Below are 19,527 nucleotides of genomic sequence, written 5' to 3'. Positions count from 1 at the left end.
GGAGTTCTGAGCTTGGTTTGCCCCAGCCTATCCCGCTCCTGTTCTTGGGGCCCCTTCAAGTACTTGGCAAAGTTGGAGAACTCTTCTTTTCACCCCCATCCCAGGCTACCCCTCCCCAAACCCCTTCCAACTCTTCTGCCCACCTGGTGAGAGGTCTTCTTTGTTCAAGCTGTGCTTTTTGTGTTGGAAGCCATTCCCTGCTCTTCCTAGCAAAATTCCCCAATTTTAAGCCTCATCTAAAGAACCATCTCTCTCAGAGCCTTCTCTGTGCTCCAGATGTCCCTTCTGCGCTACAGGATCCCAACCAGTGCCTGCTCCACTATCCCTGTTGGTCTGGGAGGCTCCACAAAGTAGGCTGCTTCCTCAGCACCCAATGTAGTACCATCAAAATGTCCCCTTTGATGAATGCAGTCCTTTCTTTTAGATCTAAAACCTGCAAATGTTGAATTAAAAGCAGTTCACAAGGCCTGAAAAAGGAGTGGGTAAAGGCAACAGTAGCATGACTGGCCATCCTTCCATAGCAGGTGTGGCCATTAGTCAATGGTCTAAGAACAGAACTCAGTGGAACCAACCAGGACAGGCCATGCTGGGACATACTGAGAATATTGCCTCATGGAATCCAGAGCCAGAACATCCTCTATGTCTTTTCTCTGCTCAGAATTCTCCCATGGCTCCCTTCTGTCCACAGGATGTATAAAAATCCTTTCTCTATAAAGGCACTATGTGATCTGATGCAGCCTCTTCTTTCATCATTCCCCATTCCATAGACACCAAGCTTGTTTAATTTCTCTAGTTCTTCTCTGCTTTCTTTTCTTTCTTTTATTTTATTTTATTTGGCAGGGGGTAGTACTGGGGATTGAACTCAGTGGCACTAAGCCACTGAGCCACATCCCCAGTGTTATTTTGTATTTTATTTAGAGACTCACTAAATTGCTTAGTGCCTCAAAGTTGCTGAGGCTGGCTTTGAATTCATGATACTCCTGCCTCAGCCTCCCAAGCTGCTGAGATTACAGGTGTGTGCCACCATGCCTGGCACTGCTCTGCTTTCTTTTGCAGGACTGGGGATTGAAGTTGGGGCTTCATACTGATGAACCCAACCTAAGTCCATCTTAAGATTGGGAGTCATCTCATCTTGTCACAAAGTTATGAAAAGCTCATTTCTCTTTTACCATAAAATACTAAGATTTCTATTTGGCCTGACCACCTGATGTTTAAACTTGTTTGAAATTCCTGTGTGTACTCTGAACTCATTCATGCCTGGCTCTCCTTGACCAGATAACAACCCTCCTAAAACCTCAGCAGCACCTCATAAATTCTAATGTTGGAATCTCAATGTACTCCCTACCTTGAAATGTTAAGCCACGTAGATCATTAACCTGCTATCTGCCTTTGTATTTTGCTTGCCAGATCCTGTTAACTGTAAGTTCCCAAGACACCCCCCTTTGTAACTCTTTGTGCTATAAAACCTTTTACCAGGGATGGGGATGTGGCTCAAGCAGTAGCATGCTCGCCTGGCATGCGTGCAGCCCGGGTTCGATCCTCAGCACCACATACAAACAAAGATGTTATGTCCGCCGAAAACTAATAAATAAATAAATAAATATAAAACAAAAATAAATAAATAAAAAATAAAACCTTTTACCTGGAGAGCTGGGGGTTGATCTCTAGCCCGTCTTTGGGAGAGACAGTCGCTGGCCAGTTCACAAGAGCTGTTTTGTGAACACAATCCAAGCTTGCTTTAATTTGATTTAAAATTGGAGTCAGTGGGCTTTTGTTTGCATTGTGGTTCAACAATACATGCTTGGCAAAGTACCACTGAGCTACATTCTTAGCACTTTTAAAATTTTAGCTTGAGATAAGTTCTTGCAAATTTGCTCAGGCTGGCTCAAACATGTGATCCTTTGCCTCAGCCTCTTGAGTAGTTGTCTGCTCTTTATACTGGGCTTTCATACACGCTGTTCCTCCCTCTGTACCATCTCCCCTTAGGCTTTTGCTTGTATTGTAGTCCAACACCATCCCCTTCATCTGGTCAGCATCTCAACCTTAGTGTCAGTTCAGATTTCCCTTCCTTTGTGAAGACTTTCCTGGTTCCCCTGGGCTCCCCAACCCCTTGACATTAGATATCTTGTTTTCTAGACCCATTTATTGTGTCCTCAGTGCCTGGTACAGGCCTGGCTGTTATTAACCCCTTATAAAAGAAGAGATCTCTCAAATATTATGTGATATTCAGCTTCCAAGATGGCCTCAGTGATTCATTTCCTGGTGTTTATGCCCTTGTACTGTCCCTTCCCACACTGAAATGATATGGTTTGTATAGCCCCTGCGGCTCTCAACAATATTGTAGAAGCTGGGCATAGTGCCACATACCTATAGTCCCAAACATCCTGTTTCAAGATAAACTGAAAAGGGTTGGGGATGTAGCTGAGTGAAGCTAGCTGCCATGTTGTGACTATACACCAGCAGGTCTATGGAGAGTTCTGCCTGTTGAGGACCTTAGGCCTCTTGCCCATAGCCAGCACTGACTTGTCAGGTATGTGAATTAGCCACCTTCAAATCGCCCTTGCAGCCCTTGTCAGGCATTCAGACAACTGCAGCCAGGGTTGGATGGTGTGAATTGTGGTACAGTGTTTGTTAGCATGTGTGAGGTTCCATCGCCAGCATCAAAATAAATAGTGAATAACTGCAGCCTAATTGACATCTGACTGCAGCCTCCAGAGACCCTGAAGCAGAACAACCCAGCTCCCAAATTCCTGACCTACAGCATCTGTGAGAGGTAAAAGATGTTTAGAGATAATTAATTTCAGGACAATATCTTAATTGTCCTTTTTTTTTTTTAACCATAATAAATTCTTTTAAGTCTTTTGCAGAAAAGCTTAATCCTGTTTTTCTTCTTGAATGCTCTGCATTTCTTACTGGTCATAACGCACCTCCTGGGAGACACTGAATCAGCCATGTAAGCAGCTTGAACTCCTGGTGGTCCCTCCCAAGTGACACCACCAGCTGGTATTCCCATCTTCCCAGGCAAATGCAGGTGGGTTGGAGTCAAGTTTCAAACCTGCTGCCCCACCCCCACCCTGCTAGAGAAATCAGAGAGGAAGCCAAGACATAGCAACTGTTCATATGACATACTTTATTTCCAATCTACAACCATTAAAAACGTTTTGTAAGTTTACACTGTACAATTATTCTCATGTCTGAAATAAGACACGGGGGGCAGGGGCAGGGAGAGCTGGTGGATTGGACTGCAGTTGTCCTAGCACCCAATCCATCCTGGGAAGGAGCCTTTTGAAGACAAAAGAGAGGAGGAGAGAACAGTGGAAAGGACAGGTGGACAGTTGGCCCAAGGATGCCCTTGGTCCCTTCCCTCCCCGGGGGCCTTTCCCTGGGGGGTCTCCCAGGACCCACAGCTGCAGGACCCTCACCAGGCTGAGTAGGAAGGGGGCTTCACAGTATTGGCAGGAGCTGGGGAGGGACCTTAATTAATGAAGAGGAAGGACAGCTTCTGGCTCTCTTCCCCAGGTGTCGGGGATTTGGAGCTTTTTTGGCACTATCTATAATAAGGTCTTCCTAGGGTTGGGAGGAAGAGGAGGAGCTGGAGACTTAGGATTTTTTTCTTGCAGAGTTAGGATTCTTTCCACTTGGAGAGAGACCATCTGGCCTATGGTGAGGTTCCCAAGGGACAAACTAACAGGGTCCTTTTCCTCTTGCCTCTCCAGGACTCCCACCCTTGCCTGCTGCCACTGCCCAGACAGCCTTTTGTAAAACCCAGGCAAATGGGAGAGGGTGAGCAGGGCTGGCACTGAGCCAGGGACAGGAGAGGGAAAACTGCATGTCCTCCCCAGCCCACCAGCTTCCTGGAAGCAGAGACACCAGTGGTTGTTTTTGTTGTAGTTTTACGGGGGGCAGGGGCCCCCGTTCTTTGCCAGCTCCAGTCCATTCCAGCCTGCACTCACTGCTAGCCTGGGCCAGCAGTTGGCCAGCTTGTGCATGTGGGAATGACCTGGAAAACTCTTTCAAATCCCAACTTGCTGTTACCTGTCTGGGAAGTTCTAATCCAGTATGCCCCGGGTGGGGCCCAAAATGTGCACTTCTGCCGAGTTCCCTGGTGATGCTCCTGCTACTGGGACACAATTTGAGAGCTAGTGGTCTGGAAGGGTGCCCCCAGTCACCTTATCCTTGGCAACCTGGTACCTCCAGGCAGGGCCATGGCAGGCAAGGTCCAGCCATAGAGGCACCAAAGGGTCTGGAAAGATCCTGGGAATGGACTTTTGGTGAGCCCCCCTGTGCAGAGAAGTAAACTAAGGCACAGAGATCAGTGGCGGAGCTTTTGAGGGTGCTCTGGGGCCCATAGGGTCATCCTAATGCTCATCAGAAGACCATAAGACTGAGAAGGTCAGAGAAATTAAGAAGGTTTAGGCTAGGTTTCCAGATGGCTAGCTGAGATCCTTCTTCATGGGAGTGGTTTAGGTGGCTTCAGAATGGAGTGTTAACAAGGCAGCCAGGTTCAGACTGCCTCACCCTTTCAGGAGAGTTAGAGGAAACCAAAGTTCCTTCCCTGTGGGTCTGGAGTCCAGAGAGCTGGTGAGGGGCAGGGAGTGCAGGGAGCAGGGCCAGTGGGATAGCCAAGGGGGAAAGAAGGGTCTCAGGATGGGGAGGAAGGAGTGGGCAGGGCAGGTGGTGGAGAAGCCTTGAGGAGGGACTCAGGCCTGGCATTATGTCCTCCATCATCTTTGGATCTTGGATCTATGGATTCTGCACATTGGGAATGTAATCTATAGGTTCTTCCAGGGTAAACTATTCTGGAGGTGACGATACCCAGGGTTAGAAAAAAATGGTTAGACAGACAGATGTACAGATGACCAGAGAGAGGGAAAGAAGAACCCGAGTCAGACTGAATCTGTCTTACAACCAGGGCCATCCAGGAGGGGGATCCAGCCTCCACATCCACCATATACCCCCCAGTGAAAAGTGCCGGGAGGCTGCAGAGAGAGAGAGAAGATAGTGTGGCTCAAGGGGGAGACTGGGGGGATATCCTTCTGGACTTTGGGGTTGCTGGGGTGGGGTGAACCCAATGGGAAGGGCTGGCAGGGCTGGTGCTGCCTGATACATGAGGGCAAGGGGTCCCCTCTGGGGTGAGGAAACAAAACAAGCATGAAACGCAGGACACCAGATCTGAGAGCAAATATTGAAGTTGGGAGAGGACAGAGGCACTCCCCTGATAGGAGGGAATGTGAGCTTAACGGGCAGGGAGGGCTTCACTGAGGTTGTAAGAAATCTGTAGGAGAAACAGTGCTGAGGGGGGATGTCCCGGGAGGGCTGAGAGCTGGCACAGCAATAAACCTGGGGCCCAGAGGAGGAAAACCTGGCCATGGGCCAAAGACTCTCCATCTGCTGGAAGGAATCAGCTTGGGGGGGAGTGGGGGGAGGCGGGCGGGCGGGGGTCTTTGGAAGATGAGAAATGAGAGGATGGAAGCAAGTACACCAAGCCCAGAGAGAGAAAGGGGCTCAGCCAAGGTCATGAAAGGCAGAGAGGTGCCTCATCAGGGGTACAGGGCCTGCAGGCAGTCAGCCCAGGTCCTGGTCTTGGCTCTGCCTCTGGTTTGCTGTGAGGCCCGGGCGAGCTACTCCCTTCTCTGGGCCTGATTTCCTCACCTAAAAATCAAAAAGGCTAAGACAAAGGACTGATGTGGTAGGATTCCACCTCCATGAGGTTCTGAGAGTAGGCTGACCCAAGGAGGAAGAAAGGAGACTAGAGGATCCCAGCGGCTGGGGGCAGCAGGGAGGAAGGGGAACTAGTGTTTAGAGGATACAGAGTTATAGTTTGGGATGACGAAAAGTTCTGAAATGGCTGGGAGTGAGGATTGGACAACACTGTGTGCATACTAAAAGCCACTAAAAATAAAGTGAAAGTAGCCAATTACGATATGTATATTTTGCCACAATTAAAAAAATAAGTGAGGGGGCTGGTACAGATTCACATGTAGTCTCCTTTTTATTTATTAAAACCAACGAACAGATGAGGTGGTGTCATCCCCAGCACCAGGGCACTGAGGGGCTGACCTGGGAACAATGAGTGTGGTCAAACCATTTACATTAGTATAGAACCTCGAACTTTTCCAGGTAGACCTGCAGGCACAGTGTTGTATTTGGTCCTCACTACAGCCACAAGAGGTAGGCCATTATCCCCACTTTATAGCTGGGGAAACTGAGGCATAGGCTAGCCACATGATTGAGCCAAGGTCATTCAAGTTGGTGGCAGTTTGTTATTTTTTTTAACAATAGTCTCCTGGAAAACATCCTTGCATCTTAGCTTAACTTGTAAAAACACGAAGTGGCTCCATGGCCTTTGAAGAGAGGACATATATATATAAAATTAGTAGCAGAAGAATTGCTTGCTTGCCATGATTGGATGATGAAAGTTATAAAATCATATGATTTTTTTTTTCTTTTGCTATGGCTGTGAAGAAACACAAGAGTAACATTTATGGGAATTAAATCAGGCAGACATGAAGAATACATTATCTTGCCTTTTGATTTTCTATTTTTTTCTGTCTCATTAAATGTGTATGATTAAGGGGCTGGGGTTGTGGCTCAGTGATAGAGCGCTTGCCAAGCATGTGTGCTGGGTTCCATCCTCAGCACCACTTATAAATAAATAAAAATAAAGTTCTATCAACAAGTTAAAAAATTATTAAAAAATGTATAAGATTGTTCATGGTTTCTGAATTTTTTGGAAATCTTCAGGGTAATTAGACCAAAGCAGAGTCTGGTGAAGGACCAGATTCTGTAAGGCCCAGCTTGGCGCTCAGTACTCTTATTAAGAATACAGTGTTGCAGGCTGGACATGGTGGTGCTTGCCTGTCATCCCAGTAGCTCAGGATGCTGAGGCAGGAGGATCACAAGTTTGGGGCCAGGCTTAGAAACTTAGCAAGATGCTGCCTCAAAATTTAATAAATAAATAAATAAAAAAGAGCTGGGGAGGTGGCTAGGTGGTGGAGGGCCCTTAGGTTCACTCCCCATTACTGCAAAAATAAAATAAAATAATATAACATTGTAATTACTGATGAAAAGAATGATGGCCTAATGGTCAGGCTGTGGCCAGGAGTGCTTGGGATCCCCTGGGGACTGGCTAAGCATGCAGATTCTTGTCTCAGAAGGCTGAAGTGGAGTTCAGGAATTTGCATCTTGCACACGCCCTCAAAGGATTCCAATGCAGGGGTCCTCGGAACACCCTCTGGAACACATGTCCAGTGATGGGGTGGGTAGACTTGTTGGTGGCATTTTGGTGAACATGCTATGGCATGTTCTGGGTGTCCTAAACCCTGCCAGTGCTCCCAGTGACACAGTGGGTTTGCATAGCAATCGGGACAGGGTAGGGCTAGGGGATCCACCAAAGTTCTTGTCTAAACTTGCTGGCTTCCCAGGTGGGTGCTCTGGGATGCGGCCTGTACCTCAGTTTCTGTCCTCTGGAAAGTTGTCTTTGAGAGACCTAAAGGAGATGGGGAAGAGGAAAGTGATCTCCAAATAGTAAAGTGCTCATGGTGGGATGTATCAGGGGATTGTTGTCATTATTAGTGAAGAGGTAGAGGGACTTGGTGGCTGATAAGGCTGGAGCAGGGAGACACCCTGGATGGGCAGGGAGAGGGAGGAAGAGTGTTGACATTATCCGGGCAAAAGAGGCTGGGTGATAAATCCATGAAAAGTACCTGAGAGCAGGTATGATGGCTCCCTACCAGCATCAGGGTGTAAGAGGATCAAGTCTATGGGCCCTCAGCTTTGTCACCTGGAGGCCAGAAAATAGAAGAGCATTCCTTTGGGGGCCAAGCGATAGGGCTCGTTTTTTGTGGTCATAGACAGCAAGACCTCTTGGAGGCCAGCTTTTGGTGAGGAAGGACTGGGAGAAAGGGTTGGTAGGACTGGGAACTGAATTTCGATGACTTGTGCGTGATCCAGGCCTTAGAGCCAATGCACCAAAGTGGTTCGATTTATTTTCATTTCATGTACAGTCACCGCTGCCTCCAGGAGGGTCTAATTTGGCTCTGGGAAGAGGTCAGACACAGGAAATGAGAAGTCACCCAGTTTGGGGTCAATCATGGAGTTGGTCCCACACCTCCCCCAACCAACTGATGTCAACCCATGCACCCACATCAGGCAGTCTGTAGGAGATTAGGACCCCAGGGTTCCTTGGGACTTTGGTTGAAAAGAGAGGAAATGGGGCAAAGGAGGAAGAAAGCTAAGGAAGGAGGAGGAGGAGGAAGCAGGTAGGAGTAGAGGGTAGATGGGAACAGGAAGGGGAAGAAAGGGAAGAAGGGCAGCATTCCTTCCTGGCACCCCAATCCTCCAGGGGAGCCCCCACTTGTGGGTCAGGCAGTTTTCTGCTTTGGGAATGTTACCAAGACATAAAAAAAAAAAAAAAGGCATTTGAAGAAACAAACTTAGAAATTACATTCCAAAAGAGTAGAGAGTTTTTACAAACCAACCCTCCCACCCCCAAAAAGAAAACAACCAGTTACCAAGTAAAATGCTAAAAATGAAACCAAACCAGTATTTACACATAACACTTTAACCCCACCAAGCCCCATGTCCAGAGGCTTCTGAGGAACAGTGACGAGTGGCCTTGCACAGTGGCATGCAAGGAGTGGAAACTGGGACTTCACTGAAAACCAAGACCTGGAGCCTCCAACACCCGCTGGGGGCTGGAGGGGCTAGATGCCCAGACAACAAAGATGGCACAACAATCTCAGATGAGGACGATGGTAAGGCTGAGCGGCCCGTGGGCCCTGGGGTGTGAATTCAGGTCTCATGGGGATTTTTCCCCAAGGCTGAGAGCGCAGCCTCCCTGGCCCTCTTCAGCTCGGGAGGTGGCAAAAGGCCTCTGGTGGCTTGTGGCCTGGTGTGAATCCTCTCACTGCAGATAACCTTAGAGGGGCCCCCTGACCTCTTGAGTGGGAGGGTCGGCATCTCAGGGGGGAAAAGCCCACGGCTCCATGGCCTGCCAGCTATGCCCACACAAGTCACTGGGGCACAAGGAAGCAGCTGGAAGGACAGGCATGCCCCTGATGTGCTGCCAATAGGGAATGGGGGTGAAGAACTACGTGGTCCAGATGACCCTGAAAGGGTAGGCTGGGAACCAGCAGGAGGGAGTACAGAGGCATCTGCTGAGTCCAGGGTTGGGGGAAAACTTGCAAGGCTGTTGGCTTTTCTGATGGGGAATTGTGTAGACGAGCCAATCCATCCTGTGATGTAACTCGAGGTCCCCAGTCAGTGACAGTGGGGCTGCACATCTGTGTGTGTAGGGGGTGGGCATGTGCACAACCAAAATGGGTTCACTGGCACCAAGGGAGAGGCCACATGAGACCTTCCTGACGGTATTGCAATAAGCTACGTTCAGTCCATCTGACGGTGCGGGCAGATGCCATGGGCATGGGAAAGGGCAGGCGGTGGATCCAAGGCTGGGAGAAGAGCCGTGAGAGGCCATAAGGCTGAGGAGACAGGCTGGTGAAAAGGCTGGCAGGTTGGTGAGAACTGAGGCAGGCGGGCAGACACTCTCAGATCCATGTGCAAAACGGCAGTAAACAACATTCTTGAAGTCCATCCTGTTTTCCTGCGAGTTCTCACTTAGGGAACTTGGAGGGATTTCTGTGCTCTTAATAGAGCTGTCGTAATCCATGTTCGACTCATTACAGAAGGTTTCAGAGACGGGAGGAAAAGGAGAAGGGAAAGGGAGAAAGCCGGGGGAGTGGTGACAACAGTCTGGCCCACCACCCCATCCAGAGCATTTACAGGCTGACCTCTGGGGGCTGGGCAAGGACCAGGTGCTGGAAAGTAGTACTCTCGGCTAAAGGGTCAGTGGTGTTAGGGGAGCAAGCTACAGGGCACCAGGTCTGGTGAGGGGCCCTCCTAACTGACCAGTAGACCAGAGCGTGGCTGCTGAGCCACCTGGTCCACACTGGGGACCCCATGCCTGTCCATGGTATTACAAGTCCCACATTGTCCCAGTGGCAAGAACACGTGTCGATCTCCAATAAATTACCTTAAGGACTTTGGGGTCAATTAAATTATTAAAATAAAGTAAACCACCTTAAATATTTATAGTACGAAAAATTCAAATAAACAATCTAGGCAAGAAATGTGTTTCTGGGCTCCAGTCTACTGTGAATTCTCCTTGGCCTGATGTGACCAATTGGGAGTCTCCTGTTGGGAATCTCTTTGCCCTCCACCAGCTGCAGGATGTAAACACAGAGGAGGTGTAGTCTCCTCCAGGGTGCTGGGGAAAGAGGCCCCAGGTCAAGGCATGGGCATGTAGGCAGTTTTTTTTTTTTTTTATGCACCAGTTCTTAAGACTGACTCTACCTATTTCTGTCTTCACGGAGTCTCCCAAAAGGTTCCCCCCGCCCCCATCACTTTGACAAGGGAGGAAATTCCAATGGCTCCCTGACCTGAGCCCTACTCATTCATTCCCACTGTCTCCCAGTTTTTACTGCTCCAGGTATGAGCAAGGAGATCCAAGGCTCCAGGACTCTGAGCATATTCTTGGCCCTGGTTACGGCCCTATCATACCCCCTAGAATCCCAGCAATCCAGAGCAGCAGGGCCAGGAGGAGGGGATGGTGGCTAGCCCAGCTCTGCCAGGAACCCAAGGTGGGCCCTAGAGCAGAGCCCATTTTCTTGGTGGTGTCTCCTCCCGGTGAAGGGTTATGTGGTCAACAGGGAACATCTCTGTGAGTCCCCTTCCACGAAGCATGACCAGAGGTGCATCTCTTCCTGGGTTCTTCTGAGAAGTGGGTATGGGTGGATCCAGGCAAGGGTCTCCTTTAGGACCCAGGGGTTGGTTCCAATGGGCCCAGTTTTGGTCTATCTCCCACTCAGTGCCTTCCCTTGGGAGTCAGAGATCACCACCCACTGGTCAGCAGGAGACCCGCTTTACCTTGATGTGAAAGCTCTTCTCTGGCAGTGGTATAGCTGCTGTCCCTCCAGGGCATGGCCCCTTGCCTCCTCTCCACCTCCCAGAAACTGGGCTGGTCGAGGCAGGGAGCCAGGCTGCTCTGTCACTCACTGGCAGGGGCCACCCTTTCCTCCATGCCCCAGCCAGACTCAGAGGGATGCAGCCTGCACTTGGAAGGAGAGTGGCGGATAGCAGAGCGGGACGGCCTGGCAAAGCAGGAGGCAAGAGACTGGGCACTGCAGTCACAGACAGCGTCCTAAGAGGAGGGAAAGAAGAGGTCAGGAGTCAGGAAGTATGGACAGCTACCACTGGGTGACCAGCCAGGCATGGATTTGGACTCAGCCATGCCCACAGACCAGTTCCCAGGGGCTGCATCCCCTCTCTGGAGCCATTTTTCCGTTTTCCTCCCTTTTGGACAGTAATGGATATTCATTCTAATGTGGTCCAGAAGATACAGAGAAAAAAGTGAATGTTGTCGAAGTCCTGCAACGTCAAAAATAAATTCTCAACATACTGCATATACATACTGACTTCATCACCTACATCCTATTTCGCAATTGCAAAACATGAACATTTTTTTTGCCACTATGTATGTCCTAGATCTCTTTTAATAGCTGTATACTATTTTTTTTTGGTGCTGGGGATTGAACCCAGGGCCTCTGCATGAGAGGCAAGCACTCTTCCAACTGAGCTATATCTCTAGCCCCAGCTGTACACTATTTATAAATAATTTTTAAAAAATGTTTTAGTTGCCAATGGACCTTTATTTATTTACTTATATGCAGTGTGAGAATCGAACCCAGTGCCTCACAGAGGCCAGGCAAGTTCTTTATCACTGAGCTTTAATCCAGCCCTGAATAGAAATAATTTATATATTCAATTCACTTTTTTCTTTGGTGATGCTGGGGGTTGAACCCAGGGCTTTGGGCATTCTAGGCAAGCACTCTATCACTGAACAATTTCCCCAGCCCTAATTTTTTGGGGGGATGGGGTGGGCGTAGGTAACAGGGGCACTCCATCACTGATCCACATCCCCAGCCTTATTTTGATTTTTTTTTTTTTTTTTTTTTGTGCTGGGGATTGAACCCAGGGCTTTGTGCATGCAAGGCAAGCACTCTACCAACTGAGCTATTTCCCCAGCCACCTCCCTGTGCTCTATTTTTGTAATTTATTTAGAGGCGGAATCTCACTGAGTTGCTTAGTGCGTCACCATTGCTGAGGCTGACTTTGAACTCATGATCCTCCAGTCTCAGCCTCCCAAGCTACCGCTCCTGGCTTCCCCAGCCCTTTTTATTTTGAGATAGGGTCTCACTAAGTTGTTGAGGTTGTGTTCAAACTTGTTATCCTCTTGCTTCAGCCTCCCAAGTCGCTGGGCTTACAGGCATGCACACCACGCCTGGCTCCAATTTACTTTATCAACACACAGAAAAATGCACCTGTAGAACAAGATTGCTTGGCTCAAATCCCAGTTATCACTTACTGTATGGCCTTGGGCAATTACTTCTCAGAGGCTTGATTTCCCCCATAAGATGAGAGACATGATACCTTTTTCAAAGTTGTAAGGGTCAAATCAGATATGATATGTAAAAGCCCTAGGCAAAGGGCCTATTAGACATTTAACACGGGTCAACAATTTTTATTAATAATGCAACACATTTATTTTTATTTTTTTTCTGAGGTGCTGGGAAGGGAACCCAGGGCCTTGTGTGTGCCAGGCAAGCACTTTACCACTGAGCCACAACCCCAGCCTGCAACATAGTCTTTTATGCAAGCTTCATCTTCCACCTCTGTGATTATTTCCACAGACAAGGGTCAACAGGTCACCGGCACATTAACATACTTAAAAATATGTACATCAACTTTAAAATCAACATTTAAAAGCCAGTTAGCTGTGTACTGTTGTTTCTTGGTGTGGTGCTGGCTTTATGGATGTGATAATTAATTTTATTTGTCAATGTGACTCAGCCACAGGCTGCCCAGACATTAGGTTTGAACATTATTCTAGGGATTTCTGTGAGGGTGTTTTTGGATGAGATTAATTGGCAGAATGAGTAGAGCAGATTCCCCTCCCTAATGTGGGTAGGCTTCATCCAATCAAGTAAAGGTTCGAATAGAACAAAAATGCTGACTCTCCCCTCAAGTACATCAATTCTTCACGCCTGACAGCCTTTGGACTGGCACATTAGATTTTCTTCTATTTTCAGACCATGGGCACTTCCTGGGTCATGTGACTGCCAGGCCTCAGTCTGAAATGAAATCATTAACTTAACCAATTCTCAGGCCTTTGTGACTCATCATACAGATCTTGGGACTTGCCAGCCTCCATGACCATGTGGGCCCATCTTAAGATAGATATCTGTCAATCTCCCCCACACACTATTGGTTCTGTTTCTCTGGAAAATGTTAATGCAATGGCTGTGTTTGATTATATTCAGGTGTATTCTTACAATATGCTCAGCATGAATATTAAAGTTAAAAAATAGAAATAAATTAGTTAAAAATTAAGTTAAAAGTTTAAAAAATATAAATAAATAAGAGATTTTAAAAAATTACAGCCAGTGTAATCCCAGAGGCTCAGGAGGTTGAGACAAGAGAATCACTAGTTCAAAGCCAGCCTCAGCAATTCAGTGAGGCCCTAAGCAACTCAGAGAGACCCTATCTCTAAATAAAATACAAAAAAAAAAAAAAAAAAAAAAGCTGGAGATGTGGCTCAGTGGTTAAGCACCCCTGGGTGCAATCCCTGGTACCAAACAACAAAAACAAGACAGCCAGCTGAGTAGATGTGTGGAGAAGAAATGCACTCCCCCTGCACTACTGAGGCTGTAAAACTGGACAATCTTTCTCTCTCTCTCTCTGTCACTCTCCAGTGCTGAGGACTAAACCCAGAGCTTGTGCATGAGAGGCCAGCACTACCACTGAGCTATACTCCAAGTTCAGCAAAAAACTTTTTTAAAAAAATTTTTTAGTTGTTGATGGACCTTTATTTTCTTCATTTATATATATGCGGTGCTGAGACTTGAACCCAGTGAGTGACTCACACATGCGAGGCAAGCACTCTACCACTGAGCCACAACCCCAGCCCCCAGACAAACTTTTTTGAAAGACAATTTAGGGGCTGGGGATGTGGCTCAAGCGGTAGCGCGCTCGCCTGGTTCGATCCTCAGCACCACATACCAACAAAGATGTTGTGTCCGCCGAGAACTAAAAAATAAACATTAAAAATTCTCTCTCTCTCTCTCTCCTCTCTCACTCTCTCTTTAAAAAAAAAAAAAAAAGAGGGCTGGGGATGTGGCTCAAGCGGTAGCGCCCTCGTCTGGCATGCGTGCGGCCCGGGTTCGATCCTCAGCACCACATACCAACAAAGATGTTGTGTCCGCCAAGAACTAAAATAAATAAATAAATATTTAAAAAAATTCTAAAAAAAAAAAAAAAAGACAATTTAGCAACATTTATCAAATACCTTACACATTTTTATATCCTTTCATGCTATAATCCTATTTCTGCAACTGAAACCTAAGGAAATAATCTGAAATGTAAAAAAAAAAAAAAAAAAAAATTTGCACCAAGATATTCACCACAGCCCATTTACATTAGGGAAAAACTAGAAACCACCTAAATATACAATAATAGGGAAGCTGACCTTTTGGGCCAATCCCAGCCATCTCACACAGTGTTCTGTGTCCCTATGTCCTCTGAGCCCAGAGCAGACCCCGTGGACCCCTGGCCACAGCTGTCTGGACCAAGGGGTACCCCTGACCCATGCTGGACCAATCAGAGGTTCTTCCTCCTGGAAATGTGGAATTGGTATAAGAGGCTCGAATCAGTGTCCCTTAGGTGCTTGAATTGAAAGATGTGGTTGGTATATCAAGAGCTGAAAGATCTCACATGGTCCTTGTGAAAACACAACAAAAAGAACGAGAAGGAGGAAGAGGACATAGGAGCAAATAAGGCTCAAAATATAGGAGAGGGAGACAGGGAGAAGCTGCTAGCCCTTCAGTCTCTGCTCTTGGGTTCCATGCAGTAAGTACTCCATCATTCTTCAGAGAGGTTTCCTTCTCCTCTGCAATGCTAACTTCCATGCCTCCTTTGCTAATAGTCAAGTAATCCCTGACTTATCAAAACTGATATCAGAAGGGGGGCATCCAGAAAAAATTCACAGAGACAATATGAGCACCTAGTTGTGAAGTCTTGCTGGGCTGGTAGGCAGGCTAATGTTCTGTTTTATTTTGTCACGGCAATGAGAATTAAACCCAGGGGCACTTTACCCCTGAGCTACATCACTCACCCCTTTTTATTTTTTGAGACAGGGTCTCACTAAGTTGCCCTGACTAGCCTTGAACTTGCAATCCTGTGGCCTCAATTTCCTAAAAAGCTGGGATCACAGGATTGTGCCATAGCAGCTGGCTCAGGCAAATATGTATGTGTGTGTGTGTGTGTGTGTGTGTGTGTGTGTGTATATATATATATATTCATATTTGCTACCAGGGGTTTAACCCAGAGGTGCTTTACCACTTAGCCATATCCCCAGCCCTTTTCAATTTTAATATTAAGACAGGGTCTTGCTAAATTGCTTAGGGCCTCTCTAAGTTGCTGAGGCTGGCCTCAAACTTGCAATTCTCTTGCCTCAGCCTCCCAAGTCACTGGGATTATAGGCATGTGCCACTATGCCTGCCTAGGCAGGCTAATATTTAATAATACTTACAATTGGCTCTCCCGAGCCTAACAAGCCACACAGCATACTAGTGAGGGCAAGAGAGGTGCGGGCACACCCTTTCCCTGAAGGATGCTGGAGGTTTCTGCCGTGTAGTAGTCAAACCCCTGGTTAAGCCACTTACTAGTCTCTTGACATTCAGACCATGTGGTCTCCAGGTTTGTGTTGTTCCAGGTCTGGGACATCCATCCCCATGTCAGACCAGCATAAGAACTATTTGAGACATACGACTATATTTCTTGAATTAAAAAAAAAAAAAAAAAAAGAGCTAGGCACTATGGTGCAGCTACTTGGGAGGCTAAGGCAGGAAGATCAAAAATTTGAAGCCAGGCTTGGCAACATAGCAAGACCCTGTCTCAAAATAAAAAGTAAAAAGAGGCAAGGATGTAGCTCAGGGGTGCAGCACCCCTGGTTCAAGCTCCAGTATCCAATAATTTAAAGGGTTGGGCATGTAGCTCAGTGGGGGAGTGCTTGCACAGCACATGTGAGCCTCTGGGTTTAATCCCCAGCACTACCAAATAATAAAAAATAAATAAAAACAAAAATGAATAGAGCTGGGTGCTGTGGTGCAAGCCTGTAATCCCAGAGCATCGTGAGGCTGAGGCAGTAGGATCGTGAGTTCAAAGCCAGCCTTGGTAACTAGGCAAGGCCCCAAGCAACTTTGGGAGACTGTCTCAAAATAAAATATGAAAAGGTCTGGGGATGTGCTTCAGTAGTACAGCATCCATGGATTCAATTTCCAGTACACACACACACACACACACACACACACACACACAAATCCACGAGAGGTTGGACCCTGGAAGCCAAAGCCCGCTCCCAAGAAAAAGGGCAAACTCCACCCACCTACCTCATTGGGAAGAACGGAGGTGCCATCGCCCTCCCGGGGTACACCGTCCTTCCCCACCTGGGAAAGCAGGGTGGCTCTGGCCTCCTCGCTGCTGCCTGACTTGGTGGCCTTCTTGCTCAGGATCCTGGCCACGCCCTCCGGCTGATGGTAACTGGCCGGGGAGAGGGGCTCGGGCTTCTTGGCGCCTTCCTCTCCGGTGGCCGCGGTGGGGCTCGGGGCGCGGCCACACACGTTGCGGAAGAACTCCTGCACGATGCCGTACTTGGGAGGCTCGGGCTTGGCCCGGGTCTCGGACATGCCCAGCTTCCACACAGATTCCGTGCTCCCTGAGTGCTCCACCACACTGAAGAGGCTGGACAGCCCGTCGTTGATGTTCCTCAGCACCGGGCTGTCCCGCGTGGTGGTGGAGCGAGCCCAGGCCGAGCCATTCTGCTTGCCCTGGTGCAGGTTCCAGAGGCTGCGGTCCTTGGTGCTGTCCAGCTTGGACACCGAGCGCCTCTGGAGCTTTGGCGAGCCATACTTGGGCGAGCAGCAGGGCCGCTCGATGCGGGAGTGGACCTTGTCCAGGGAGGAGGAGATCTGCTTGCTGCGCACGGACACCAGCGACGAGCTGCGGGGTGACCAGCTCTTGCTGTGGAGGCTGCTGCGGGGCGGGTCAGTCTGCAGGCCCACGCTGACCGTGCGGATCGTCTGTGTGCCCACGCTGGCCAGGCCGACCGTCTGGCTGGATGTGCTTTTCACTTTCCTCTCCAGCGAGCCCGAGCGCATGGCCTGTCGCACGCAGTTGGTGATCTCCTTCATGTCATCGCTCATGTTACCCGACATCTCAAAGTCATGCAGGGCCGCGGGGAAGGCGGGCCCGGCTGCCGAGGCGCTGCCCGCTGAGCCCCCATCCAGGCGCTGCCGCGAGAAGTTGCACAGCCACCGGCTGTAGGAGCTCTCGGCCAGCCCGTCGGCCTCAGCTGATTCTTTGGGCTTGGCTGTGGTGAAGAGGAAGCCGGGCTCAATGAGGATTTTGCCCTCCTTGTCATGGACCACAGGGACACCCAGGCGCCGGGCCACTGGGGGACTGTAGTAGACTCGGATGCCTGTCTTGTCTGGAGCCGTGTAGCTGCGCTGCATGTGCCTCCCTGCAGGGTCCTGGCAGCCCAGCGCACCCAGGCGGTTGGAGTCCTGAGGCGTGAGCCCTGCCTTTTCCTTGGTATCTTTCTCTGGATCCACGGTCTCAGTACTAACAAAGGTAAAGGCAGGGTTGTTGGGCAGTTTCTTGCCTCGGGCATCTCCACCAGCAAGGTAGGGGGAACAGTCAAGCAAACTTTCAAACTCAGACATGGAGGAAACAGATTTGGTCCTGGGAAGAGCAGAGGAGGAAAAACGGTGTTAGAGGGAAATAACACAGACTGCGCATACCCTGGCCTACTTCCCTGGTGGGTGGGAACTGCTTTAACTGGCTGCTTTCCTCTTCCTGTCTTACTTTTAGGTATTTCCTGAAATCTTCTCCCAAATAGATATTTTCATATAAACCCTCATCTCAGGGTTTGCTTCTGGGGGAACCCAAACTTAGATGCCATTAAATCTTCAACACAAACAGAAGCACAGACGAAATAAAATAGCATAGAGAATCCAGAAATGAGTCCACACATCTTTAGTCAACTGATTGTCAACAAAGGTGCCCAAAACATCATTAGAGAAAGGACAGTCTGTTCAGCAAATATTGCTAGGAAAACGGAAGATCCATAAGTAGAAGATCGAACCTTGATTGTATTTCTCATCCTGGACAAAAAAATCAACTCAAAATGGATCAAAGACCTTAAAGTAAGACCTGAAACTCTGAAACTACTAGAGGAAAACACAGGGGAAACACTTCAAGATATTGGCACAAGCCATGATTTCCTGGATAGGGCTCTAAAAGCACAGGAAACAAAAGCAAGAATTGACGAATGGAATTACATTGAATTTAAAAGCTTGTGCAAGAGCAAAGAAAATAATACACAACCCAGAGTGGGAGAAAATCCTTGTAGCCTACTCATTTGACAAGGATTAATATCAAAAATATGTAAAAACAAGTAAAATAACAGAACAAGTAATCTGGTGAAAAAAATGGGCAAATGATCTGAATAGACACTTCTTGTAAGAAAAAAATGCAAATGACTAATAAATATGGGGAAAAATGTTCAATAGCATTAACCATCAGGCAAATCAAGACTACAATGAGATCCACTTCATTCCAGTTAGTATGGCTATTATAAAATAAAAATCAATAAATGCTGCTGGGAATATAGGGAAAAAGGAACCCTTATACTTTGTTGATAGGAACCTAATTAAACAGTCACTATGGAAAACAATAATAGAAGATATTCAGAAAAACTAAAAATAGAACTACCGTGGCTGGGGTATAGGTAGCTTAACTCTATAGCACTTGCTTAGCATGCACCAGGCCCTGGATTTAGTTGCCAGCAACACACACTTGCACACACACACACTAAGGCAGGTGCATGTCCACGTGCTTCTAAAAATAGAACTACCCTATGATCCAGCTATCCCACTCCTGAGTATACAGCCAAAGGAAATGAAGCCAGAATACAAAAGAGATACCTGCAGACCCACATTCACTGAAGCATCATTCACCACGACTAAGATAAGGACCAGCCTAGGTGCCCATCAACAGATGAGTGGATAAAGAAAATTATGGTATATATACACCATGGAGTATTAATTAGTCATAAGGAAAAATAAAATCCTGTCATTTGCAGGAAAATGGGTGGAATTGGAGGATATCATGTTAAGTGAAACAAGTCAGACACAGAAAAACAAGTAGTGCATATTTTCTCTCATGTGGAAACTAAAAAGAAGAAGAAGAAGAAGAAGAAGAAGAAAACCCGCCTGAAAGTAGACGAGGGCTTACTAGGGATTGGGAAGGGAGCCACGGGTGAGAGAGAGGAGTGGGAGGAGGAGAGGTAGAAGAAGAGTGGACAGACGTGATCAACACATATTTCTACAATTAACATGTTAATACACGTTT

At 47.8% G+C, this 19,527-nt stretch overlaps 1 protein-coding gene across 4 annotated transcripts in view; it reads right to left on the bottom strand.

Annotated features, from left to right (window-relative positions):
• The window catches only part of MTCL2 (microtubule crosslinking factor 2), a 351,820-nt gene that overhangs the window by 279,356 nt on the left and 52,937 nt on the right, over window positions 1–19,527 (bottom strand). For 2 of the 4 annotated variants that reach the window (XM_081292491.1, XM_081292492.1), the window contains exons 14-15: window positions 16,506–17,856; window positions 3,111–11,200 (exon numbers count right to left, since the gene is read on the bottom strand). In XM_081292491.1, the coding sequence (XP_081148617.1) occupies window positions 11,048–11,200; window positions 16,506–17,856 (1,504 nt within the window). In that variant the 3' untranslated portion in view covers window positions 3,111–11,047. Of the gene's footprint in view, window positions 1–3,110; window positions 11,201–16,505; window positions 17,857–19,527 lie in introns of those variants that run through there. The other 2 variants (XR_014021738.1, XM_081292493.1) reach the window with 2 other exon arrangements.

The sequence above is a fragment of the Spermophilus citellus genome, assembly GCF_964194105.1.
Source record: "Spermophilus citellus genome assembly, chromosome: 4".
NCBI classification, from domain to species: domain Eukaryota; kingdom Metazoa; phylum Chordata; class Mammalia; order Rodentia; family Sciuridae; genus Spermophilus; species Spermophilus citellus.
Note: the sequence above shows the minus strand (reverse complement) of the source record. Positions and strands in the feature narration are given on the sequence as shown.